This window comes from Saimiri boliviensis, chromosome 2 (assembly GCF_048565385.1).
Source record: "Saimiri boliviensis isolate mSaiBol1 chromosome 2, mSaiBol1.pri, whole genome shotgun sequence".
NCBI lineage: Eukaryota > Metazoa > Chordata > Mammalia > Primates > Cebidae > Saimiri > Saimiri boliviensis.
In genome coordinates this window covers 171,937,824-171,964,908 of record NC_133450.1, presented here as the reverse complement: position 1 = coordinate 171,964,908, position 27,085 = coordinate 171,937,824, and the positions used below count along the sequence as shown (strand labels likewise).

General features: G+C 40.1%; 1 protein-coding gene across 4 annotated transcripts in view; it reads right to left on the bottom strand.

Annotated features, from left to right (window-relative positions):
• Window positions 1–27,085, bottom strand: part of ADAMTSL1 (ADAMTS like 1) — a 982,413-nt gene that overhangs the window by 95,936 nt on the left and 859,392 nt on the right. For all 4 annotated transcript variants that reach the window (XM_074394894.1, XM_074394896.1, XM_074394895.1 and 1 more), the window contains one exon: window positions 19,643–19,770. In XM_074394894.1, the coding sequence (XP_074250995.1) occupies window positions 19,643–19,770 (128 nt within the window). The remainder of the gene's footprint in view (window positions 1–19,642; window positions 19,771–27,085) is intronic.

Sequence of the window (27,085 nt, the reverse complement as noted above, 5' to 3'; positions counted from 1 at the left end):
GAGATCAACTTTTTAGATTCTACATATAAGTGAGATAACACAGTATTTGTCTTTCTATACCTGGCTTACTTCATTTAACATAATGATCTCCAGGTTCATCCACATTGCTGCAAATAACAGGATTTCTCTCTCTCTCTCTTTTTTTTTTTTTTTGAGACAGGGTTGGTCTTGCTTTGGCATCCAGGCTGAGTACAGTGGTGTGATCTTGGCTCACTGTAGCTTCTGACTCCTGAGCTCAAGTTATCCTTCCATCTCAGCCTCCTGGGTAGCTGGAACTACATGTGTGTGTCATCACACCTGGCTAGAATTTTTTTTTTTTTTTTTTTTTTGGTAGATACAGGGTTTCCCCATGTTGTCCCGGCTAGTCTCAAACTCCCGGGCTCAAGTGATCCACCCACCTCAGCCTCTCAAAGTGCTGGGATTACAGTCGTGAGTCACCATGCCCAGCCTCATTTGTTTTGTTTTTTATGGTGGAAAAGTATTCTACTGTACATATATCCACATTTTCTTCATCTGTTCATCTGTTGATGAACACTTAGGTTGATTCTATATCTTGGATACTGTGAATAGTACTATGGTAAATATGGGAGTGCAGATATCACTTTGACGTGCTGTTTTCATTTCCTTTGCATACATACCCAGTAGTAGGATTGCTGGGTCATATGGTAGTTCCGTTTTTAAATTTTTGAGGAACATCTATGATGTTTTCCATAATGGATATACTAATTTACATTCCCATCAACAATGTATAAGAATTTCCTCTTCTCCACATCTGCACAGCATTTTTTTTTTGGTGTGTGTGTGTTTTTGACAGTATCCATTCTAACAGAGGTAAGGTGATACTTCATTTTGGTTTTGGTTTGCATTTCTCTGAAGATTAGTGATGTTGAGCATTTTTCATATACCTGATGTCCATTGGTATGACTTCTTTTGAGAAATGTCTATTCGGGTCTTTTGCCCTTATTAATTAATCAGTTAATTTTAAGTTCAGAGGCACACATGCAGGTTTGTTACATAGGTAAGCTTGTGTCATGGTGGTTTGTTGTACAAATTATTTCATCAGCCAGGTGTTAAGCCTAGTACTCAATAGTTATTTTTCCTGATCTTCCTCCTCCCCCTGCCCTCTGCCCTCCACAAGGCCCCAGTGTCTGTTGTTCCCTGCTGTGTGTCCAGGTGTTCTCATCATTTAGCTCCCAGTTACAGGTGAGAACATACAATGTTGGTTTTCTGTTCCTGCATCAGTTTGCTACGGATAATGGCCTCCAGCTCTATCCATGTTCCTACAAAGAATTTGATCTTGTTCTTTTTTTAATCTTTTGTCCATTTTTAAATATTAAATTTTTTTGTTGTTGTTGAGTTGTCTGAGTTCCTTACATATTCTGAATATTAATCCCTTGCCAGATAAAGAATTTGCAAATATTTTCTCTCACACTGTAGGTTGTCTTTTTGTTCTGTTGATTGTTTCCTTTGCTATGTAGAAGCCTTTCAGTTTGATTTAACACCCAAAACTAGACAAGGACACAACAAAAAAGGAAACTACAGGCTAATATCCCTGAAGAACATGTATACAAAAATCCTTAACAATACACTAGCAAACCAAATTCAACAGCACATTAAAAAGATTGTTCACCATGATTAAGTTTCATCCTACAGACACAAGGATGGTTCAACATACGCAAATCAATAAATGTAATACATCACAGGAACAGAATGAAGGACAAAAACTGTATGCTGAGCATCACTAATCTTCAGGGAAATCCAAACCAAAATCGCAATGAGATATCATCTCACCCCAATTAAAATGGCTACTATAAGAAAGACAGTAGATGTAGAAAAAGCATTTGACAAAATCTGACATCTGTTCATGATAAAAACTCATAACAAATTAGGTTTAGAAGGCCTTAGTACTATAAAGGCCATACATGACAAATCCACAGCTAATCTCATACTGAACAGGAAATAGTTGAAAGTTTTTCCTCTAAGATCTGGAACCAGACAAGGATGTCTGTATTCACTACTTTTATGGAACAGAGTACTGCAAGTCCTAGCCAGGGCAATTAGTTAAGAGAATCATATAAAGGGCATCCAAATCGGAAAGGAAGAAGTTAAACAGTCCTTATTTGCAGATGACATGATCTCATATATAGAAAACCCTAAAATTTTACTAAAAAATCATTAGAACAAACAGATGCAGTAAAGTTATAGGATTCAAAATCAACAAATGAAAATTTCTAGTGTTTTTTTATACTAATAATAAACTATCTGAAAATAATTAAGGAAACAATCCCATTTACAATAGCTATTAAAAAACCTTTAGGAATAAATTTAATCAAGGAGGTGAAATATGTCTACATTCAAAATTATAAAACATTGATGAAAGAAATGGAAAAGAACACAAATAAATGTAAAAATATCCCATGCTCATGGCTTGGAAGGATTAATATTGTTAAACCATCCATACTGTACAAATCAATTTACAGATACAATGCAATTCCTGTCAAAATGCCAAGGACATTCTTCACAACAATAGAAAGAACAATCTTGAAATTTGTGTGCAAACATAAAAGACCTCAAAATAGCCAAAGAAACTTTGAGCAAAAAGCACAAAGCTGGAAGCATCACACTACCTAATTTAAAAATATACTATAAAGCTACGGTAACCAAAACAGCATGGTATTGGCATAAAAATAGACACACAAACCCATGGAACAGAATAGAGAACAAAGTAATCCACATACTTACAGCCAACTTATTTTCAACAAAAGTGCCAGGAACACAGAACAGAGAAAGGGCAGTCTCCTCAATAAATGGTGCTGGGAAAACTGAAGTTAGACCCCTATTTCTTACCACATTAAAAATTAAAAATGGATTGAAGATTTACATATAAGACCCAGAATGATAAAACTACCATTAAAAAACATAGAGGAAACACTTCTTGATATTGGTCTGGGCAACAATTTTTTTGAATAAGATCCCCAAAGCACAGGCCACAAAAACAAAAATAGGATCATGCTTTTGATATCAAGTTTAAGAACTATTTACCTAGCTCTAGATCTTAAAGATTTTTTTTTCTAAAGTTTTATAGTTTTACATTTGAAGTTTAAGTCTGTGACATATTTTAAGTTAATTTTTAGATAGGATGTGAGAGGTCACATTTAGAAAGAAGGTCAAAGCCCATTTATTTTTTGACTATGGATGTCTAATTGCTCCCTCACTGCTTGTTGAACAGGTTATCTTTCTTACATTGAATTCCTTTTGCATTTTTGTCAAAAGTAGTTGGGCACAGTTGTGTAGATCTGTTTCTGAGTTCTTTATTCTGTTCCACTGATCTATGTGCCTATCCCTCTACCAATACCAAGCAATCTTACTTATTGTGGCTATATAATAAATTCTGAAATTAGGTTGTCTGATTCCTCCTGCTTTATTCTTTGCTATTCTAGTTCCTTTGCTTTTTCATATACATTGTATAATAATCTTCCCTACATGTATAAAATCTTACTAAGATTTTGATAGGAATTAGATTAAACATGTGCATTAGGAAAGAAATGACATCTTGATTTTGTTGGGGTTTCCAATCATGAACATTGTAGTCTATTCATCTTCTTTAATTTAGATCTTATTTCTTTAGTCAGAGTTTTGTTGTTTCTGAGACACAAGTCCTGTTATATTTTGTTACATTAATTAACCTGATTATTTTGATTTTCTTTTGATTGTTTATATAGACAATCATTTCACCTGCAAATAGGGACAAGTTTTATTTCTTTGTTTTCAATCTCTATGCCTTTTATTTCCTTTTCTTGCATTACTGCACTGGGTAGAATTTCTAGTACTACATTGAATAAGGGTGGTGGAGGTGGTTTTTTTCATGATGCCTGGGTTTCAGTTGAAACTTGTATATTTTTCTAGTTCTGAGACTTTGGATCTTATTTAAGCCTTCTGTTTTAGCTGCTTTCTATAAAACCATCCAGGCACGAGAGCAGGGAGATGCCACCTTGTTACTACCCAGTGCAGCTTAAGTCCAGCTTCTCCACTTGGCCTCTTTTGTTACCCAAGTTGGGGGCTCCTAATTACTGGTGGGAGTTCCGGATCCTCACATGGTCCCCCCTACACAGCTGTGGAGGAGGGGCCTCCTCACCTTGGGCACTGCAGGGTGAAGGTAGAACTCCAGGCTCCCCACACGGTCTCCACATTACACTCTTGTAGGCATAATAAATGAGGGCTGAAAATCTCTGATACCCCCTCCATGGCGGTTGGGCAGGGTACTTCATTTCAGGCTGGCTGGTGGGGAGTGTAGGCTCCATGCTCAGCCTTTGCTGGTGTGAGTAGTAACAGACACAGTGTTTTTGGTGGCATTTAGCTGATGTACAGTAGAATTTTCTAAAGGTTTTTGGTCTTGCTATGTTTCCCCTTTCCTGGTCCTTTTTTTAGAGAGAGAAGGCTTCTAGTTCGTGCTTTTTTTTTTTTTTTTTTAAATATCCATTGGTGTTTCCCAGTAGCCAGCTTCTTCAGCTCCAAGTTTGTGATTTATGAGGCAAAATGAAAACCCAACAAATTTACAGTTTGATTTCCAAGGTCTTTGGTCAGTCTGCTTTCTTCCCTTTACTTTTCAGTCTTCTTATGTGTGCTTTGTATATAATGTACAGGGCCTTTAGTGGTACTTAGCAGGAAGAATAGGGAAAAGTAAAACTATGCCATCTTCCCAGAAGTGGAAGTTCTGTGTCCATTGTGTTTTAACAGGCCTTTATCAGCTGGGAATAAAATACAGCACTTCATGCACATGACTACAAAATACAATGAAAAGACTCATTCATCGAACACCTTGGGGAAATAGGGTCCACATGAGATCATATTCATATAACCAAAGCTTAACCTTTTGTAAGTCAAATGGATTTAATTTTGTTTTAACCATTTTATAGGCAGGATATTCTACAACGGCATTCACTCTTCTCTGCTTTCATTGAATGTGAAGAAAACCTTAATTCAGAAATGCCCTTTGGAGCCTTATACCCGCTTTTTATACTTTTTGTTTTCTCCCATATCTATTTTTCCTGTATTCCTCTTTGCACTGTCCCACAGCCTCATAATAGAGGCTGTCCTTCTTTCTTCTCTGCCACTTTATTTGCCTTCTAGGCACTGGTACTTATGCTCATCAGAACTGTGTTCAAGGGCAGAACCTTGAATAATGTTCTGAGGAGCTCACCTTGGAGTGTGTGCCTAGGCTCTATTTTTGACTGTTCAGGTGTCTTTTTCCTTGTATCACTTATATTTCATACATTTGAGGTTATGTATCATCTGATGAGTGATTTAGTACTGTAATGACTGCTGAGCACAGTAAATGCATGGCCAATATGGGAAGACGCAGTTGGGTTGATACTGAATTAACACTGGCATACACGACCTCACCTCCCTACTCAGAGTTAACAGCTACCCTGCTCTGACTCCAAATCTACCTTACATTGCACCAGCATCTCTGTTGCTACGGTCTAATGCTACCGTAATCTCTGGCTGGACTACTATACGACCTAACTGGTTTTGTGTTGCTTTCCCTCTTCCCTCACTACAGTCTTACGACAGCCAGAGTGATCTTGCTAAATCATGAATCAAATCATACAACTTTTCTGCTTAAATTTTCCAGTCCCTTTTCACTACAGTTAAAACAATATTTCAAGCTCCTTTTCTTTTCTTTTTTGTTTTTGAGATGGAGTTTCACTTTTGTTGCCCAGGCTGAGTGAAATGGCACAATCTTGGCTCACTGCAACCTCTGCCTCCTGGGTTCAAGCAATTCTCCTGCCTCAGCCGCCCGAGTAACTGGGATTACAGGCAGGTACCACCACACCTCGCTAATTTTGTATTTTTAGTAGAGATAGGGTTTCACCATGTTGGTCAGGCTGGTCTCGAACTCCTGACCTCAGGTGATTTGGCCTCCCTAAATGCTGGGATTACAGGTGTGAGCCACCGTCCCAGGCCTCAAGCTCCTTTTCATGACCAGCCGTCCCCTGTATATTAAGGTCCAGTGGTCTTTATCAGCTACCTCTCTGAGCCCATACTCCCCATCAATCACTGTGCTCCAGCACACTGGCCTTCCTTTCCTCCAACACAGCAGCACCTCAGCCCTGGCCGTTCCCTGTCCCTGACATCCTCCACCTACAGAATTCTGCATGGCTCTCTTCTTTAGGTCATTCAGGTCTCTGTGAGAATAACACCTCCTAGTGAGGCCTTTTCTAACCACTCCATATAAAGCATGCATCCCTGTGTGTGGCAGGGGGGTGAAGGGATGTATACTTTAGACGGGGTGCAACTTTACTTTTTTTTATAAGCACTAGAAATAACAGAATTTATCTTATATATTTGTGTATCTCTCCCCAGCCTCTGCTACTTTGTTATGCAATTTTGATAAAATCAGGGATCACATCTCTCTTGTTCTCTTCTTTATTCCTATCACCTAGGCCTGGCACCTAGTAGGTTCTCAGTGAATATCTTGTTAAATGAAAATATGTGTTTACATGGTGTGCTATGTGCATTATCTGGATTTTTTGCGTAACAACTCTGAGAAGCAGGCAGAAACAACAGTACTATCTTTTACATACACAAAGAACTTAGACCCAGAAAGGCCCCATGTTTGTCCAGGGAAACAGAACCAGCAAGTTAAAGGGCTGAACTGGAGCTCAAATCTTTGACCTAAAGTCTGGGGTTTGTGATAGGCAGTTCCAAATCTTTGTCTGTGGACTGGCTGCCTCAGAATCCCCCAGAATCCCCAGGACGCTTGTTTAAAATACAATCTGTCCTGCTATAATACAAGAGTTGCTCTACTGTGTTATAAAAACAACTGTGCCAATGGGGAAAATGAGGTTTGGGATTAGAGAGCTTTCGACTCACAATTACCAAGTTATTTTTCCTACAGGAATTTTAATAATAAAGGTGGTTTTTTATAGCTGCAAGTGTATAGCTATAAAATTCAAATGTCACTGAATTAAATCCAGCGCTTAATTAATTGTATTAAGTTTTTGCTGGAAAGTAAAGGCCTTTTTTTCTTGTCAGGAGAAGTGCTGCTGTTAGCATAGGCTACTTCTCACACATTCTTATTACTTTCATGATCTGTTGTTAAGACAAAGCACAAAGTTACCCTAGTATTTATAATCAATAGAGATTTATAAAGAAAATCATGTTTCTTAATCAATTCTTACACCTATTAGAAAAGTGTTAGCATCTATTTTGAGCCCCACTTCAGATCTACCAAACCTGAATCTCAGATGAGGGAGTAGAAGCTGTAAGACCTATTTTTAACAAGTGTCTAGGTGATCCTGTCATGCAGTCAGGTTTGATATTCAGCACATTGTACTCTTTGAGTTTTTCTTTAATTGCTTCCTCTTCTTCCTGGCGGCGAGAGGTATCTTTTGAGACACCACTAGATCTCTACTAGAATTTTTCAAGCTGGAGCTCTTATTTCAGTGGCCAACTTAAGAAAAAAACATAAGCCTACTCTAGATCACCTGGTTGATCACCTACTAATTGATTACTGCTGTGTAACTGCCAAGTGATTGCTAGTATCTATGTTTGTGGACAAGATTACAATCACATTGATGTTAACTAGTACTAGTTTAACCACAGAAGTTAACTAAGGAGAAAAGAACAAAGATGCAGAGAAGGAGTGAAATGATAAATTACACATTTGTGTTAAGGTAACAAAAGCCACAGCACGCTGTAGCAAAAGGGCTTTCGGAACAGGCAAAACAGAAAGAGGTGCTGAAAGCTGAGTTATCACTGAGCCCTCCACAGCCCGGCACCTCAGCAGTCAGTACTACGCATGCTTCGTGAACAGCCATTTAGTTTTAGCAAGTCAGCATTCGCTCACAGATTAGTGTTAGTTGATAGAAACTGATAGGATTTACATTTTTTCATTTAATCTGTAAATTTATTTGTGTTATAGCTGAATGAGAGCCATATACAGAGAAGGAGATTACGCCAAGTTGTATATCTATATAAATTTAAGAAAAAATAAGGAAACAGAAATAAAGGCAAGCTTTTCAATGTATCAGGCCCAATATGAGGAATGAAGCCCCTCCAAGCTAGTCAGACACAGAAACAGAAGCATTAAGAGAATTATTTTTGTGGTTCCTTAAGACCTCACTGTACCCATAGCACAGCTTTTGGATTCCAGTTCCTATGAGAAGTAATGTAACGGGGAAATAGAGCCTCACTAGTAAACGAGGGCAGCTCTTGTACAAAAGGCAAGCCTGACGTGGCTAAAACTAGTATATCAGCATCTAAGGATATGAAGACCAATGAGGAAGGAGTGTGGCCTTGGGATGCCTTTAAAACAGAGGTGTTCAGCAAACCCGGCACCATCTTGATCCTGAAGATGAAGACCTCTGGAGAGACAGGCAGGGAGAGATGGGCAACCCCTGGAGCAAATGCTCAGAAACACATTCCTGCACGTAGCCTGGACTCGGGCTCAGGTCTCTCTCCTGTGATTCAGGGTAAAATCAAAATTCAGTGGGAAAAAATCTGAACATATGTGCCTGAAAAATGTCTTTGGCCTAATATAAAGGTGATTGAGAGAGAAGCCAGAGGAGATGGAAAGTTTGTTTTTTGAATGAAGCCAAGAGTAGAGAGCATTGTAAGTACTGTTTACTCAGGGCTGAATCCCAGGCCTCTGCCAATAGAAACTTTGCTTAAAATGTCATGCTGCCTTCCATCTTAGAAGCCATGGCAGAGAATGACTTGCTATTAGCCAAACCCTTTTCCTCTTTTTCCTGTGCACAGCTAGATAATTTTCCAGCCTTTTTGCAGTTAGGTATGAGCATGGAACTGAGTTCTAGCAGATGGAATACGAACAGACATGAAGTGTGCCACTTCTTGGCCCAAAGTACAAAAACTCTCTTGTGCAATTCTTTCAGACTTTATGTGAGCAAAAAATAAACTATCATATTTTAGCCATCATATATTTATAGGTTTTAAAAAAATAGCCGTCAGTAAGTGCCATTTAATCCAGGCTTAATGAACATTTGTTGACACTTTGAATGGATGAATCCAGTGGGTCTTCCTTCCATTCCTCTAACACTGTAAGTCACAAATATGACTTGAAAATAATTTCCCCTAGTTTTAGCCATCAAAAATGAACTGTATTTCAAGGACTTAGATTCTCTGTTTGGCTAAGGCAGTTTAGGCTTGGAAGTGTGCATACGCATTCATTCTCAGAAAGGAGAGAGGCTTGTTGAAGATAACTGGAAACAGGCCAACGACAGACACAAGGGCTGCAGGCTGGGCAGATTGGGCAGGTTTGGAGATTACATGAGAGCTTCATAAAGGGCCCACGAACAGCAAATAGGTTTGAGATCCTGAAGCCAAATCGAGTGACTGACAGAGTCTTCCTGGAGTACTGTGCAGATAGGGACTCTCAGTTACATTCATTAGGACTGAACAGCAAAAACACACGATGAGCTAGTGATGCCTGCAGTGGGCAGGGACAGGAGAAGGGGCTGCCTACAGGTTAGGTGTCCTGACCTCATCTCTGCATAATATAGCTAAGTATCCTTATGCAAGTTATTCAGTCTCTGTGTCTCAGTTTTCTACTTCTACAGTAGCTGAGAAGAATAAGTAAATGATGCCTGCAAAGCTGTAACAACAATGCCTTAGCACAGCAGGAAGTTTCAATAAACGCTAGCTATCCCCAGCCCTATCACTGCTATAACACAATGAGAAAACACCATGAGGAGAAGCGCTGGGACTTTCTGATGAATAAAGAACACACACAGAGAGGAAAAGGTTAAAGAAAAGAAAGAGAAAGACAGGTAAGAGGAGAAGGAACTCATTTGCTAGAAAGAACTAAACTGCTTCTATTTTGAACAACTCTGAAAATTCCAGTATAATTAGAAGAAATAATTTAAATACAACAAATTCTTCCTAAACTGGTAACAGTTTCTGGACAGATACAGAGAGCTTAAAAGTCACACCATGGCTGGTCTTCTTGAAGATTCCAAAAAGTACCCATTTCCCGAAATGCTAGGAAGCAACATATGCCAGATTGACTCGCTGGGTGACCCCCATTAGAGAGTTCAAGAAAACAGTTGTGGTATCCATGGAAGACCCAAATCTCAGTTCGAAAGACAGACAAAAAAGGCAGTGATGTCTACTAATTAAAATATTTGAGTATACAACAATATTTGAGTATAGTATAAGGTAATATTTTAGTTTAAAGCAATGAAGTGTTACAAATTTTACACATTTTTAATACTCTAAGCAAATTGTATTTCATTTAAATTGTATTTAATCAATGAATAATATCTTATAATGAGTGAGTAGATCAAAGAAATGTCTTAAGAAATGCTAGACTCTGCTCATACTGCAATTGTCAAAGGTTTCTCACAAGGATCAATGGAATTAAATCTTCAAATTTTCTCTGAAGTGAGAATTTCCAGTTGAAGAACTTAAGACTCATGAGTCAAATAAACTTTGAGGGACTAAGATCAGCATAAGCCTAGGAAAACCCTTATAAATACCAATGATATCTTATCCACCTGATATTAGTAATGATGGATTCTGAGTATTAGTGTCCTTTATTCCTTGCTGGCCAGAAGCTTTTCTGGATCTCATTCCCTGGCAATTCCCATAAAAGTTGCTTTGTTACAAATAAGTTTTATTAACATGCAAGATCTTTTGTTAGTCTAGTTTTCCTTCCCAATGCCTTTTGCATTTTATCGTTAACTCCCTGCTGTCCTACTGTCTTTCTTGCAAGGCCTCCTTTACATCTGTTTCTGGCCTCCTGTGTCAGCATTTGACCATTAGTCAGCTCTGTTTACCCTGCACTCTGTCTTCACCAGTGCCCTGAGAAGTTTTCCTCTCATTCGTTATTTTTCCAAGACTCCATCACAAAAGCTTTACTACTTCTTTGCCATCTAGTCTTCCATTCCTCAAAATACAAGAGAGTCCATTTTCAATATCAGAATTTCAGGTAAAGGGAGTTTACAGTTGATATTGATAGTAGAGAATGCTACCATTCATTATTATCTATGCAAGACATTCATAGAACTCTTGGGTTTAAAAGAGACCTAAAAGAGCAGCTGTTTAAATCCCTTTTGTTTATAGTCAGAAAGGAGGTTCATAGTCCTGATCTGTTTCTAAATTTGGCAATTAGGCAAAAACTTTCTCTAGAATCTTACTTATTCTATTAGTAGGCTTTTTAGTAATAGTAAAAAATAAATGCTCTCTTTCCATCCAAATTATTACATGGTTTTTGCTGAAATAGTCTAATCAAATAAATTGTAATTATCCTTTGATTAACAATGTGACTCTATCCGTAAAATGAGGTGTGATATATGAGTAGATAATACAGAAAATGGCATATCCTCAATGCTATATTCAGAGCACAGACATGGTTAGCCCAAAAAAGATTTTTGAACATTTGAATTACTTGGGTTCAGTTAAAAATGGTGAGTTTTTTAAAAAAGCATGTGTTGTTTTTAAACATTTTTTGGTTTGGCGTCTGAAATCATGGGAAGGTCTAGCAATAGTAAATTTGTATTTTTGGGGGACAACAGTCAGATGGAAATGAGCTGTGCCCTTCAGACAGGGTATGGTGGGTGGAATAATGACCTTTCAAAGATGTTTATGTCCTAATCCCTGGAACCTGCGACATGGCTAAGGAAGAATTAACATTGCTTCTCAGCTGAACCTAAAATCGGGAGATTATTCTAGGTTACTGAGGTGGGCCCAGTCTAACCATATGAGCTCTTAATATCAGAACAGGGAGGCAGAAGTTGTTAGAGCTGAGCAACATGAAAACTCAGTCCTCCACTGCCGGCTGCAAAGATTGAGGAAAGAAACCATGAGCCAAGGAATTCAGTGGCTTCTAGAAGCTGGACATGGAACTCAGATTACAGCCAGCCAGAAAATAGAGCCCATAGAGCTAGGTTGCCCAGAACTAAATTCTGCCAACAACTCAAAATGCGTAGGAAAGGGATTCTCTTTTAGAGCCTTCAGAAAGGGATAAAGTCTGTTGACATCCTGATTTTATCTTGATGAAACTGTATTAGACTTCTGACCTACAGAACTGTAAGATATTTGTACTGCTTTAAGTCTCTAAGTCTATGTAGTTATTTGTTATGGCAGAACTAGAAAATACACAGGCCATATACACCTTCTGCATCACTGAAGTTATCACTACATCAAAGAAAACATATGAACGATTCATAACTACACAGTAAGATGCCTGATACCACTAGTCAATATTAAAATGTAAATTAAAATCACAATAAAATACTACTTCACACTCATGAGGATGGCTGTAATAAAAATGATAGACAAAAACAACTGTTGGTGAGAATATGGAGAAAACATTGCTAGTAGAAATGTAAAATGGTGCAGCCTCTTTGAAACACAGTTGGCAGTTTCTTCAAGAGTAAACATAAATGTGCCATACAACCCCAAAATTTCAATCCTAGGTATGAGAGAAAGAAAAAGTATGTCCACATAAAAATGTGTATGTGAATCTTCATAGCAGCATTATTCATAACAGCCCAAAAGTCGAAACATCCCAAATGCTCATCACCTGATGGAGAAATACGGTGCTGTCTACAGTCTTCCATACAATGGAATATTATGCTACCATAAACAAGAATAATGCTATGACATGCATACATCTTGAAAACATTATACTAAGGAAAGAAGTAATAAAGAACCATAAACTATATGAATCCATTTAGACAAAATATGAAGATTAGGTAGATTTATGGAGACATAAAGTATATTAGTGGTTGCACAGGGCTGAACGAAATAGGATTAGGGAGTAGTAGCTAGGAGTGTGGAGTTTATTTTAGGGATAATAAAAATGTTCTAAAATTGAGTATGGTGATGGATGCACAACTCCTGTTGTTGTTGTTTTTTGTTTGTTTGTTTTTGGAGACAGGGTCTTGCTCTGGCACTCAGGCTAGAGTACAGTGATATAATCATGGCTGTCTGCAGCTTTGACTTCCTGGGCTCAAGCAATCCTCCTGCATCAGCCTCCCATGTAACTGGGACCATAGGTATGTGCCACCACACCTGTCGAGTTTTTTTAAATATACTTTTTTGTAAATATGGGGTTTCTCTCTGTTGCCGAGGCCTGCCTTCAATTCCTGGGATCAAGCAATCCTTCCACTTCAGCCTCCCAAAGTGCTGGGATTACAGGCCTGAGTCACTGTGCCCAGCCACAACTCTAAATATATGAAAAGCGGTGGAATTTGGTATACTTTAAGCGGGTGAGTTGTATGGTATATTAATTATGCCTTGATAAAACTGTTAAAAGTAAAGAACCCATTATTGGGTATAAACCCAGAGAAATATAAAATCATTCTACCATAAAGACGCATGCACACAAATGTTCATTGCAGCACTCTTCACAATAGCAAAGACATGCAACCAAACTAAATGCCCAATAATGACAGGTTGGCTAAAGAAAACATGGTACATACACACCATGGAATACTATGCAGCCATAAAAAGGAAGGAGATCATGTCTTTTGCAGGAACTCGGATGGAGCTGGAGGCGAACTAACACAGGAACAGAAAACCAGTGTTCTCACTTATAAGTGGGAGCTAAACGATGAGAATTCATGAATACAAAGAAGGGGAAACCACAGACCCTGGGGCCTATTTGAGGGCAGCGGGTGGGAGGAGGAAGAGGAGCAGAAAAAATAACTATTGGGTATTAGGCTGAGCACCTGAGTGATGAAATAATCTGTACCACAAACCACTGTGACATGAGTTTACCTGTATAAAAAACCTGCACATGTACCCCCCTGAACCTAAAATAAAAGTTAAAAAAAAAGGTAAAGAACTTTATAGTAATGGTTACATAGCTATATAAAACTGCTAAATAAATCTCTAAATTGCACATTCACAAAGAATTTCATTTGTAAATTATATCTCAATAAAGCTGAAAAAATAGTTTTAACCTGATTTTAGCTGTTTTTGTTTTTTTAGGGTCAACATTGTGACTACTAATTAATTGCCTTGCATAAAAGATTAGAAGAAATTAGAATTTTTGTGCCCTTGAAATTCTGTTTAGTTGGCATGACTTCAGCATAAATACTACAGGGCCCTTAGCCCTTGAGGAAGTAGGTAGGGCTTAGACTGCCTTTTCCTGAACATTCCCAGGCTGCATGGCTTCCTTTTCATATCCTTGTTCCCATTAACATTCTCTTTCAATATTTAGATATTTTTTGCCAATGTCAATGGGTCAGGTTACTCAGATTACTACCATTACCTCTTCTAATTATTTAATTGATGTTGATGGCTTCTAAGTAGAATAAGGCCACAAGTGATTCTGCCACAAATTCTTTGCACGTTTCACTGCAGAGTCCTAGCCAAGGGACCCCATACTTACATAGTCATGTGATGCTGCAGCCTCTCTAGAAACCATTAACCAAGGATGTGGCATATCCCACCACCTGTCCAACCACCATCCTTCCTGCATTCCACTGAACAGATGTTGGAATTGCCTTTTTGAGATTGAGCTGTGCCAACTTGGACCATTTGTACTTTGTTTTTTATTTCCTCTAGTCAACTGGGGAGCTGAGTAAGATTCTTCTGCTGTCCTCGCATCAATTTTATTTAAGTTCTAGAAAAGCTTGGGGTATTTGGTGGGCATTCTGTACATCTGTACTTACTGAGGAAACTCAAGGGCCTTAGCTATTCAAGTATTCTATCAGATATTAAAATCTCCTTGATGGCAGCTTAGATCAGTCAATGTCCATTACTACGTGACCTAGAGTGCCATAAGGAACACAGTCGAACCTTTCCACCTTTCATTTTTTTTGAGATGGAATTTTGCTCTTGTCACCTGGGCTGGAGTACAGTGCCATGATCTTGACTCACTGCAACCTCCGCCTCCTGGGTTCAAGTGGTTCTCCTGTCTCAGCCTCCTGAGTAGCTGGGATTACAGGCATGCACTACCATGCCCAGCTACTTTTTATATTTTTAGTAGAGATGGGGTTTTGTCATGTTGGCCAGGCTGGTCTCAAACTCCTGATCTCAGGTGATCTGCCTGCCTTGACCTTCCAAAATGCTGGGATTACAGGCATGAGCCACTGCGCCCAGACCACCTTTCCTTTTGATCTAGTGCATAGGAGTAGATCTTCCTTTGTTAGCCTTTGCATTGGTGACAAGCCCTCTGTGAGTCTAACTCTTAATAAAGCCAAACCCTTCTTTGTGAACAGAACTGCTGGGTGAAAAATTCAGAATGCCAATTTGAAGCGACTTACATTATGATAAGCTTACACAATCGCTTGCCTTTTATTGTAGCTACTAAATCATGATGGGGAGGCACAGAGGAAGAAGAATTTCAAAAAACAATTGCCTTTTATTTTTATTTTCCCAGTGAGGTTTCTGTGATCTCTTTATTAGACACAATGTGTATTAGCTATTCTACTCATAAAGAGAAAAAAAAAAAAAAGCCAAGAAAGGAGAAATATTTTCTGTCTCTCCCTTCCTGTGAAAAGGTCAGATGAGCTCATCTGTGTTCTCTCCTTTCAATGAAAGATACACTCATCCCTCAGCCCTCATCTTATTCTCATTTCTCATTGATGATGTCAGGCAGGCCTTACAGTATCTCTTTTGTGATCTTATAAAATCATTGACAATCAAAAATGTTTCCCTTTTGTCAATGACCTCACCAATGGTCTATACCTGGAGAGGCCCTTATCTGCATTGGTAAGTACAGCTAGACTCCACGGATTCAGATTGAAGCAATTTACCAGGAAGCTGCTGCTTTCCTTCAAAACCTTGCCTAGGCCATTCAGATTTGGAAGATTTCTGAGCAAGATGGCTGAGTGCTGAGTCTAACAGACCAAGACGGTTCTCCAGTCTCTGTGCTATGTCTGTACACGTCAGAGAGTCTCCTTTACCTAGCCCTGTTTATTCCTAAACACAAAGTAATTAATACTTCAAAAAGTTAGGTATGTGACATTTCAGTGACATTCCTACAATCCCCTCCCTGCAATCTTCCCCTCCTGTAAGCTACTTTCATCTATACTTGGAGCAGTGAAACAGGCATCCAGTTTAGTGAATTTAGAGAAATTTGGTGCCATTTGGTCTAAATGGCTATGAATTCCGTGCGCTGTTCTCGGGGGTAGGGAGGAAAACACTGGCCATCTCCATGCTGAGAGACACTTGCAAGGTACTCCCAAATCCCTGAGATCTACAGATAAAATCAACACATTGTGGAAGAGTTTAGAGAGAAGAAAAAGGCACAAAGGACAATATTTTACAGGCCAAACAGGGCACGGCAAGGAAGGTTTGGCTGTATATGTCTAAAATGAAATGGCGTTTACATGTTCAAAAAAACCTTGTGTATGACACAGAACTCAAATGAATCTGAGAGGGAGAATTGGCAAGACACTGGATCCAGAGGATGGGCAAACTCAATGGCAGGCATCTTGCTGTGGGCCAGGGAGAGCCCATCAGGCCTCTCTCTCTGTGGCCCTTGAAATATTCATCACAAGCCACCTCCCTTGTTGTGAACCCAAGCGCCCCACAATACTTTCTAGATGGCTAATCTAGCTTCCCTACCTGACACTGAGACATTGAGAGAGCTACCCTACAAAGGGTTTATGAGCATTCTAGTCTCTGAAAGGGAGTCTCTCCCGCTGTAAACATCAGTTGGCTTTTGTTGAATGCATTATTCTCTCAATAATAATAGTTAACAAATATTCAGTGGCTGCTACATGCCAGCCACAGTTATAAACATTTTTAAATGAAAAATTGCATTTAATCTTCATGAGAACTTTCTGAGTCAGGTACTGTTATTATCACCATTTTCCAGATGAAGAAACTGAGTCAGTGAGTATAAAGAAGTTGCTCACGGTTACACTGAGGAAGTGAGAGAGCCAGGACACAGACCTAGACTCCAAGCCGCCGGAGCCCATGGCTGTAACTGCCACGCTATGCCTGCTTTTGTGAATCATTATGAACAAATTTCCTTGCATCTGGTCAATGCAGGCACACTGGCAAGACCCAAGTCCATACTTTCCTTATAAAATCATGGGTACACTTGATTAACTTGAGCCTCAAAATTCTTTCCTCTTTGGCCTACGTTTCTACTAAAGTCCAGGAAAAACCCTGCCGTTTCCTTAAAAACACAGTAGTGCTGAGATTCACCATGAGGATTTCACTGCAAGTGAACGGAATCAATTTCTAAGTTCATACTTGAAAAATGTCATTGTTAAGATTCATACTGCAAGATACATGGAAGCAGGATTGGGCTAATGCTTTGCACATCTTAGAACTGTTTTCAGGTTACTCCACTCTCAAAGAGCTAGAGGAGGAAAAGGAGGCTCACATTTACTAAGTGTGAACAATGCACCTGGCATTGGGTTAAGCGTTCTTTCACACGTGCAATCTTACTTAACCTCACAACATCCCTGTAATGTTAGTTTCATTTTTACAGATGAGAACAGAGACTCAATGAGGTTATATACTTTGTCCAAGATCACATAGCTAATAAGCAGTATAACTAGTAATCAAACTTAGAAATGCCTGATACCCATTCACTCCCACCCCTCCAATTGAAGTTATAGTTAGGTTATATCTTACAACCTGCTAAGCAGGATCTCTAAGCACACATCTTAAGTAAATTGTAACTATCTCCCAATTCTAGGTGGTCATGTATCCATCTCTTGCCTTCACTCATCTGTAAGCATCAGGGAGCACAAAACTCAGGTTTTATTTATTGCTGTAGGTTCCACAACATGTGGCAGAGGGGGTGCTCAGAACAGGAGCTGGTGTACCACCTAACGCTGTGAGTGTAGACATTGCCACAGGTGTGGATGATAAACTCAGGTAAGGGTACAAATACAGTCTTAAGGCAATGTACATTTTGAGCCTTTGTTTTTAGAAGGACTGCTTGACAGACTTTCCAGTAGATGGAACAAACCCCAGCAGCAAAGGTACAAGGATGCAGCTCCCTCCGCCCCGGGTGTGGTGTCTATAGTCATACTTCACCAGGCAGCCCCTCTCCTCCCCTTCCCTGGTGCCTCTTTGGCTGCTCTGTCTCTCTTCTCTGACTTTGAACTTGTTGGCAGCCTCCAATAACCCCTCTTCAAAGAGCTGAAGACAAGCCTGATGTTACAATTGCCTCGCTTAATTCCAGACAGGTTTCTATTAATCGTATTAAATTCGGGTGAACAAAGCGTATTTAGTCTGTGACAGAGCTGAACCGTATCTGGATTAATATAAACAAGAGAATTAATCCTGCAAGAGCCACTATCTGCCAACAACTGGAAAGATGTCAGCAGTGTTCCTGCTAAAGCAGGTTGGAGGGTGGACGCAGGAGAGATTTAACACGATCAGTGCTGAGCATCTGGACTCTGTATAAAGAGGTGAATGAAGATGGCAACTGGAATGCATTAGAAGAAAAGCAAATGTTTCATTCACAAAAAGATGGGCATTAATAATATCAGTCTTTAATCCGGCCCAGGGCCCCTTAACTGGCCTTCCTCAGTGTTGACGTTGATCTTCCCCACAAAGCCACCTGCTAAGGGTCCCCTCCCACATCAGCCTGAAGTCATGGGGGCAGAAATGCTGTTGCTAAACAGATATGCAAGGGGGTAGTATGTGTGACTGGAGTACAGTGTGACAACATAATCCTGGCAGGGACAGATGAAGTCAGTGTGGGGTGATGTTGGCTTTTCTAGCATCTACTGAATCATCTGATGAGAGCGGCAATTGAAAAGAGTAAATACAAACACATGCCATACAGCCACAAAGACGGGAGGGCCCAGATCTGAGAGGAAGGATCCTACTTTCTCAGATCAGCGGGAAAGTGGGAAGAACAATGAGCCGGGAGTTAGGAGACTCCAGTTCCCTTCTTCTCCTCGCCACTAACAGAGCAGCTGTGTGACCCCTGGTTGCCTGGCCTCTAAGAAACAAGGGCCCTGGTCTGGCTGGTATCTAAGGTCTATTTCAGTTTCAAAGACATGGGTTTGTCCTATGTAAAGAGGTTTCACAAAAGCTGTACACATCTTTACTACAAGACCACACTTTGGGAGACATCGTACTGAGTTGTGATGTTCTTAAGTCACCATGTGTAGAATGTATTGTCTAACCTCAATGGATAAAGGGGAAGTGCTGGCAGTGCATCAGAGGAAGAGGTTGAAATAAAGCAGAATCAATGAGAAGTTCTGGGATCACTCCTGCTTCAACCCATGACCACAGAATTCCAATGACTTACGGGTCTTAAAGTCTTTCTTAGGAACAGGTGGAACAAGGAGATGACAGGATCCGAAAGAGTCTTCAGTGATCATAATTCACAATTCGTGTTCCAACATGCTACCGACTTGCACACATTGCCTTTGCTCACATTCTTTCCGCATGAAATATCCCTGTCTCTTACCCAAATTCCACTCACTACAACTTTAAGACCTCCTGGCAGGAATGCATACTAGTATTCATACAAGACCTCCTGTCCTTGCATACTAGTATTTGGTTATCAGTTATAGTACTTCATTCTACCTCATACTCCACTGCCATTATAATTACAGATTACAAACTCCCTGAAGGTGAGATCTGGGTCTCCTTTATCTATGCCTCTCTGGGCCTGTTTGACATACTGTAGGCACTCATTCATTAAAGGTTTATGAAATGAACACAGCAGAGATTTTCAGGTTACCTGCTAATGTGACTGCAATGGAGACAGAGTCGGATCCCAAGGCATTGGTGGCATTACAAGTGTAGAAACCCACATCCGCTTCCACTGGTGCCAAGATCTGTAAGGAGTCATCTGACTGTAGAAGAATCCTGGAATAACAGAAAAGAAATACAGACCCGGTCAATTCAGTTGACTCCTTTTTGGCATTCAGTATTGGTAAGGCAGGAAGGAACCTCAGGATGTATGCAGAACCCTGTTTTAACAACAGAGACAAACCAGGTAAAAGGACAATCAAGAACCTGGGCTCTCTTGTCTCGTCGATTGGTGTGACTGTGGTAGTGATCTCAAATAAGAAGGTTTCTCATGACGTTTGCAGCCTGTCGATTATCTGATCTAAATGCTACCAGCTGGAGCAGACAGCATATATGCAGCACCAAATACATACAACACACACAGATGTCAGTGGGGAGGGGGATGCTAGAACAAATAGTATGGATAGATTTGGGGAAGGATCATTAAAGAAAAAACAAAGTTACAAAAGAGAAACAGAGTTTGGTTGGATGCTCAAGGTAGGGCTTCCAGAGATAAAGAAAGACATCTTGGCCAGACGTGGTGGCTCATGCCTACAATTCCAGCCCTTTGTGAGGCCACGGTAGGCAAATCATCTGAGGCCAGGAGTTCGAGAACAGCCTGGCCAACACAGCAAAGCCTCATCTCTACTAAAAATACAAAAATACAAAAAAAAAAAAAAAAAATTAGCTAGGCATGGGGATGCATGCCTGTAATCCCAGCTACTCAAGAGGCTGATGTGACCGAATTTCCTGAACCTGGCAAGTGGAGGCTGCCGTGAACTGAGCTTATACCACTGTTCTCCAGCTTGGGACACAGAGCCTGACTTTGCCTCAAAACAGCAACAAGAACAACAACAACAACAACAACAACAACAACAACAAACCCCAAAACAGACAGACATTTGTTCAGGTTTACAAGTAGAAGAGAAAAAGCCAGAAACTGCATATTGATGAGAGGATCTTACACACATATTTGAAGGAAATTATATGCGTAAGATCCCCTATGTAGTCACATATACATCTATTGTCTTTATTTAGCTATAAATATTATGAGGCACAAAACTCAGTTTTTTTGTTTGTTTGTTTGTTTTTTTTTTGAGACAAGATCTTGCTCTGTCACCCAGGAGTACAGAGGCACAAACACAGCTCACTGCAGTTTTGAACTCCTGGGCTCAAGCAATCCTAGCACCTCTGCCTCTTGTGTAGCTGGGATCACAGGCCTGCACTACCATTTCCAGCTAATGTTTAAATCAGGCGTCCCCAAACTACGGCCCGTGGGTCACATGCGGCCCCCTGAGGCCATTTATGCAGCCCCCCATCCTACTTCAGGAAGGGGCACCTCTTTCATTGGTGGTCAGTGAGAGGAGCACAGTATGTGGCGGCCCGCCAATGGTCTGAGGGACAGTGAACAGGCCCACTGTGTAAAAAGTTTGGGGATGCCTGGTTTAAATGTTTGCAGAGCTCAGGTCTTGCCATGTTGCCCAGGTAGGTCTTGACCTCCTGGGCTCCTGTGATCCTCCTCAGGTCTTATTGCTTTTATTTTCTCCAGTACTATAGGAAACTCTCTGTAAGGTAGGTTCCTAGTAGAATGAAGTCAACCCTTCAGGGTCACGGAGAGAAAATTCAGAATAATTACAGTCTACTTCAGACTTTTTTTTTTTTTAAAATCTGAAAAGACAAGAATCAACCTGTGAGTGCCTACAGTGAGCTTCAAAACCACTCCATCTGTTTTTTTCTTTTCTAGATATATGCCATTTCCAGAAAGTACCTGCAACATCACAGCAGTTTAATTCATGACTAACAATGGCTTGAACGTGATGTCTCGGTGACTTAGTGAGGCTGACTGATGATAACTGGAAAGTGTACGTGGAGGAGGAAATCTAGAAGGGTTGCGGGGACAGGGGAGAAAAGGCTCAGTAGCCACTTTTCGGGATCCTAAAGCCAGTCCTTTCTAGCTTTGTGATTTTTTTTTTTTTTTTACCTCTCTAGTTTCAAAAGCTTCAGAAAACTGTTTACCCAATATTATGCTAGCATCCATCCCTTGGAGGCAAGCAGTTAATAGAGGGCTGTTTTTCAAGAAAGTGAGAGGGTGGGGAAACCACAGAAAGCTCAGGAGAACTCATAAGACTTTGTGGTAAGATGAAGCCTAGAAGTCAGATCTGCTCCAGCATCACTCTCCCACGATACAATTCTTTCCTCACTATTTCCCTTGCTGGATCTCTCTCGGCTCAATGACATTTGCAGTTCAGCAGACTCTCAATTATTCTGAGGTGGGTGACCAGTCTGCCCATGAAGGAGATCCCTCCGCTTGGCTTTTGGCCTTGGGCCTGTTGCATTGCTTATTCTTACCTCCTGTCAGAGGAAAGGCAGGAAGCAAGGAAGTAGAAGTAAGGCTTCCGTCAATCAACCTAGTTACATATGGGCAGCTCCAGTGAAATGGGGAAGGAAACAGACACCTTAAAGGGACATTTTCGGATGATTGGAGCTTGATTTAGTGCCATTCCAGACAATCATCACTATTACTGGAGCCACTCGAGTTTTGTGGCATTGAACTAGAGCTGAAACATTGTGAGGGATGAAAGGAAGCCCCTGAGAGACTATGATGTAGCTCATCCACCCATTCCTTCACTCACCCATCAAACAGGTGCTTTTTTTCTCAGTCAAATAATTACAGGTTAGTTTATTTCAAAGAAGCTAATAAGAGAAAGATGACTATATAATTTACTTATCTTCAGTAAGGCATACAATATTTTAGATCATAGCATGACTGCTGAAGGAATCTTATCAGATACAACAAAATGTAGTGCCATTGTGAAGTCTCTTCAGGTGTTCAAGCTGTTTTAGATGACAAAATTAAAAATCAACTTTATGATTTAAATCTTCATGATGTCCCAGGAATATTTATCCTTTCACAAAAATTCTAAATAATAATGAAAGCAACTTAGTCAAGTTTCAACAGAAATGAGAATGATGGAACTCAGCAGATCACTATTCAATTTCACCACATGGCAAAGGTAGATATTAAAAAATGCTAAGTTCCCAAACCCTTTAGGGTAATTGCCTCCCTAGCACTGGAACTATCTCTGTTTTCCCTACCGAAACAGGTTCTTGGGCACTCACAGCAGGAGGCTACAAGATAGTTCTTCTGAACTTTGTTTTGGTCCTACTATGATTTAAGTTGTGGCCATTGGCAAATCTCTTCATATTCTTCTATTTCCATTTACCAACTTCTGAAACCCAGTCGAAGTACATTTTCTGGCCAATCAGAGGGAATTGTTAAACTGGGATAGATAATGAATTTCTGGATCCTCTTTTGTGAGTCTTTTCTTGGTAATGCTGCACACTCTAAATGGCAAATAAACCATGAGGAAGGAGGGAAGATGAGGAGACAATGAGAAAGGAGTGAGAGGGGCACATGGTATTGGCCAGTTTTGCCCAGGCAACTTATTAGATCTCCATAATAGAATCATTTTGTTTTTTGCATACAACTGCTGCACCTGTCTGATTTCACACAGAGGATGTAACCTCTCCTACACTGGCCCATTTATTTTTAGGTGGGGGTTAGTTTTTGTAGTTACACTGGTTTCTCCAGGCACTAAGCGAGCCACCATGCTTTCTGTTCCTGTCTGAAGCCTAGAAAAAAAATTCCTACAAGGTTGATGAAGGGAAGGGAGGTGATCCATTCGAGAGGGTACTGAGTGGTAAGGATTTGAACTAGAATAGGAGCAGCAGCAAAGGAAAGGATGAGGTGTAGATGAGATTTGGCATTTGTACAGTCTATTATTCCATAAACAGTGTATACAAACAGAAACTATAGTATTTACTTTCATAGAAACTGTCTCAAATATTGTCTTAAGACAAAATCTGCATGTGAGAAAGCCTGAGTTTCTCACTTAGGTGTATATTTATAAAAGTCACTTATATTTATAAAATGGAACTGTCTAGTTCAAGAGTGCATAGTTATTTGGGGGCAAAGTCAGGATTTGAGGTAGAATTTCTTGTTCTTGCTCCAGCATTTTTTTCTCCAACTATAATCCCTTTGTGACCACCGTAAGTCTCAGCTGTGTAGTCATGCTTTCTTCTTGTAATTAGAAAGCTGCCCACAGTGTGTACTTCGTACATGTGGCCCATTTAGATGTTGCTTCCCTTTCACTAATAATTCACTACGCATAAATCTTTTCAGGGATAGGGGACGATTTGACTCCTGTTGTTATACATACAACATTCCCATAAATTGGTAAATGAAGGCGTGAAGGCTGCCACTAGGGGGAGCAGTAGTTCTGGGGGGGCGGTGTCCCATGCAGGCTCTCTGGGAAGTACCACCAGGCTTGCTGCAGAGATGGAGGCTTGCTTCAGTTTACCTGATGACTAGAGAGCAAGATTTCTAGAAAAAAAAAAATACATTCTTTGTATTTCAGGTGTCTACTCTATTAATTTCGCTTAATTTGCCAGTAGCTGATTTCTATCAGCTTATATTTAAGTTCCAAATTTGACAGGCTGAGAAACATAGGGCTGCTTTCCAAACAAAACCAATAGGATTCCTTTGGGCTGTTTTGGAATTTATGGAATCAGAGGATGTGGGGACATAGCATGGGTACAATTAGGACCTACGCAGCAAGTGGTATCGTGGTCATGTTAGGTGTATCAATACTCCCTGCCTTCCTCCCATACCCGTATCCCACTTCCTTTTTAGTTTTCTAGACTAAAACTTATTACTTTACTTCTTTGACCCTACTTTTAGCCAGAAAATGAGGGAGCAGTTTTGTTTTGCTGGGGGCCTTTATTTGTAAGCTTCTTTGTGACCACATGCCTTCTTAAGCAGGCCACAAATTAAAGACCAGCTGAGAGGGCACAAGAAATTGTTTTAGTTATAGAAGTAAAAATCATTGTCATGCATGAGATCGACATAGGGACAACATGCTCATGGGCCAGTTCTACCAAGTATAATCTCCCTCAGGCTAAATCATCTCCTCTGCATTTGCCGTGTGCAGTGCTTAAGGGCTCTTATTTGAAATAAAGGCGGCTCTGGGTATACAAAGGAAAGTGTCTAGAAATTCTGTGAGTAGGGTGGCATCATGGGGTCCTCTGGATCTTTGGCTCAACTGTGAATACCACTGTTTTGTGTGAGTCCACTTCTCAAATTGATCTCCATGGCCAGCTATGAGGAGCTGCCTTGCGGAGGGGAAGACTTCCCAAAGTGGAACCAAGAGGCTTGGACTCCAGTCTAGAGTCACCTGGTGGTCTTGGGCAAGTCATCGACTGTGTGAGTCTTTAAGTTTCTTCTATAAATTGAGGCTAATACTGACCTCAGAGTGTTCTTGTGAAGATCTCACAAAAGAGTAGATAGACTCATTCTTACTGTTTTTCAAGTAAAAAGGTCTCAGCTTAAACATCTAATAAATGATTTTTTTTTATGGTACATGTAACCTAAGTAACCTTGGAATTTCTAGTCGTCAGACAAAATATTCAGGCTCTGGGTACAGAATTGCCCAGCTACTACCTGGGATATATTATTGTGCCACCTCAGGCCTCCCATCCCGACATGTACACATTCCTCAACTACTTTAGGCCTCAACACAGGATTGGAAGTGAGAAATGATGGGTGTATCCTTTCTCTTTGGAACAGCAGCTTTCTCATCTTTTCAAACTTATCTGCCCCGCATCCCAACACAAACTTGTCACTCTAGTCAAGGTGGCCTCTTTGAAATCTCTTTGTCAGCTTGGGGCTAAAGACAGGCTCCCCTTGCCTCCCTTCCCTTAAGAATAAGTTCAAGTTCTATTTCCTTGTGCCAACGCACTCCACAAGAACCTATCCCTTTCCTGATGTAGTTGTTAAAACTGCACTACAAAGCCTTTCCAGTCAACAGTGTCTCATTTCTTCAGTGAGATTATAAACTATTACCTCATTCCTAGTTCTCTCTTCAGTATTCAGCACAGTGCTGACACACCAAATAAATACATAATAAATACTCATTTGGTTACCTTAAAAGCAATGGGGCTGAAAATGATCATATCCACAATATAGCATAGCAGACAGAGGTTCAGAGCACAGACTCCGGAGCCATTAATGATGGGATCAAGTCCTCGCCCTGTGACTTAGTAGCTCTGTACCCTTGGGTAAGTAATTTACTTCTCAGGGACAGTTTCCTCATTTCTAAAATGAGGATAACAGTACCTACCTTGGGTTTCTGTGAGGATTCTATATAAGCTAATGTGTTTAAAGGAAACAGAAAAGCACCTGGCATGTAGTAAAACACTACAGAAACACAGATGATTATGATTCTGTTACGGATGTTAACATCGCCATGATCGTTACCATTCACTCTTCATGCCAGAGCTTATACGTTTTAGATGTTGTGAAGACATTGGGGCAACTGAAAATGTAGAGATTTCACGGAAAAAAACATAAATTGGGTTTACAGAAGGTGAGCAAGGAGTTTGCTGTGTGTTGGACCAGGCAGCGGGAGAGAGCAGCAGAAAACTGAGGCCACAGGGCATGCTGGGTTGGCAAATACCTTAATTCCATTCTTGACTCAGGAATCTCTGAATAAGGACAATGACTTATCTCCATAACTGTATTAACACCATTAACCAAATACTGAAATTTTAGCGCGCGCGCACACACACACACACACACACACACAAAAGCTAGAATTCTGCAATTTCAAAAAGGAATATAAACAAGAACAAAAGAATTAGAGCTGAAAAACAGTGAACTCAGGAGCAAGTAAGAAGTTTGTGCAAAGAATATTAGTCCCAGATTCCTGTTTATGGGACAAGATGGTGAGGTCTTTTCCTTATCTTAAAATAAATATTTTTTTCTGCTTAGGGATTCCGTAGATTAGGACAATTGAATCTACCATAAAGCGGGAGTGGGTGCCAGTATTTACAGACATATGTATATGCTTTATATTATTTAATTCTCACTACCATGTTACTAGATTGATGTTACTTTTCCATTTTAGAGAGGGGGCAAAAGTTCACAGAAGCAATTTGCTCAGCTAGTACATGGTGGCATCAGGACTAAGGAATGACCTTTGACCGTTCTTAAGCTGACTGCATCCAGGAATCTACTGGGGCCTCACTGAAAGGCATATGGTTTGGCCTCATTTTCAGTGGGGGGTAATTAGCGTCAAGGTTTGTAGTTACTTGAGGATGTGGACAATCACTAAAAAATAATCTGAATTTTAGATAGTTTCAAACAGGAGGCCAAAGGAATGCTGTGAGATTTCCTCCATGAGCAGGATTATTTTTCTGAAACCCAAAATTATAGTAGCCCAGAGGCTTGCAAGGAAGAATTTTATTTTGTACAAATATTTTGGGCAACAGATTTGAGGTTCATGAAGAGTTTCATATCACCATTTGGCGAGGACAGCTTTTTTTAACCTTTGCT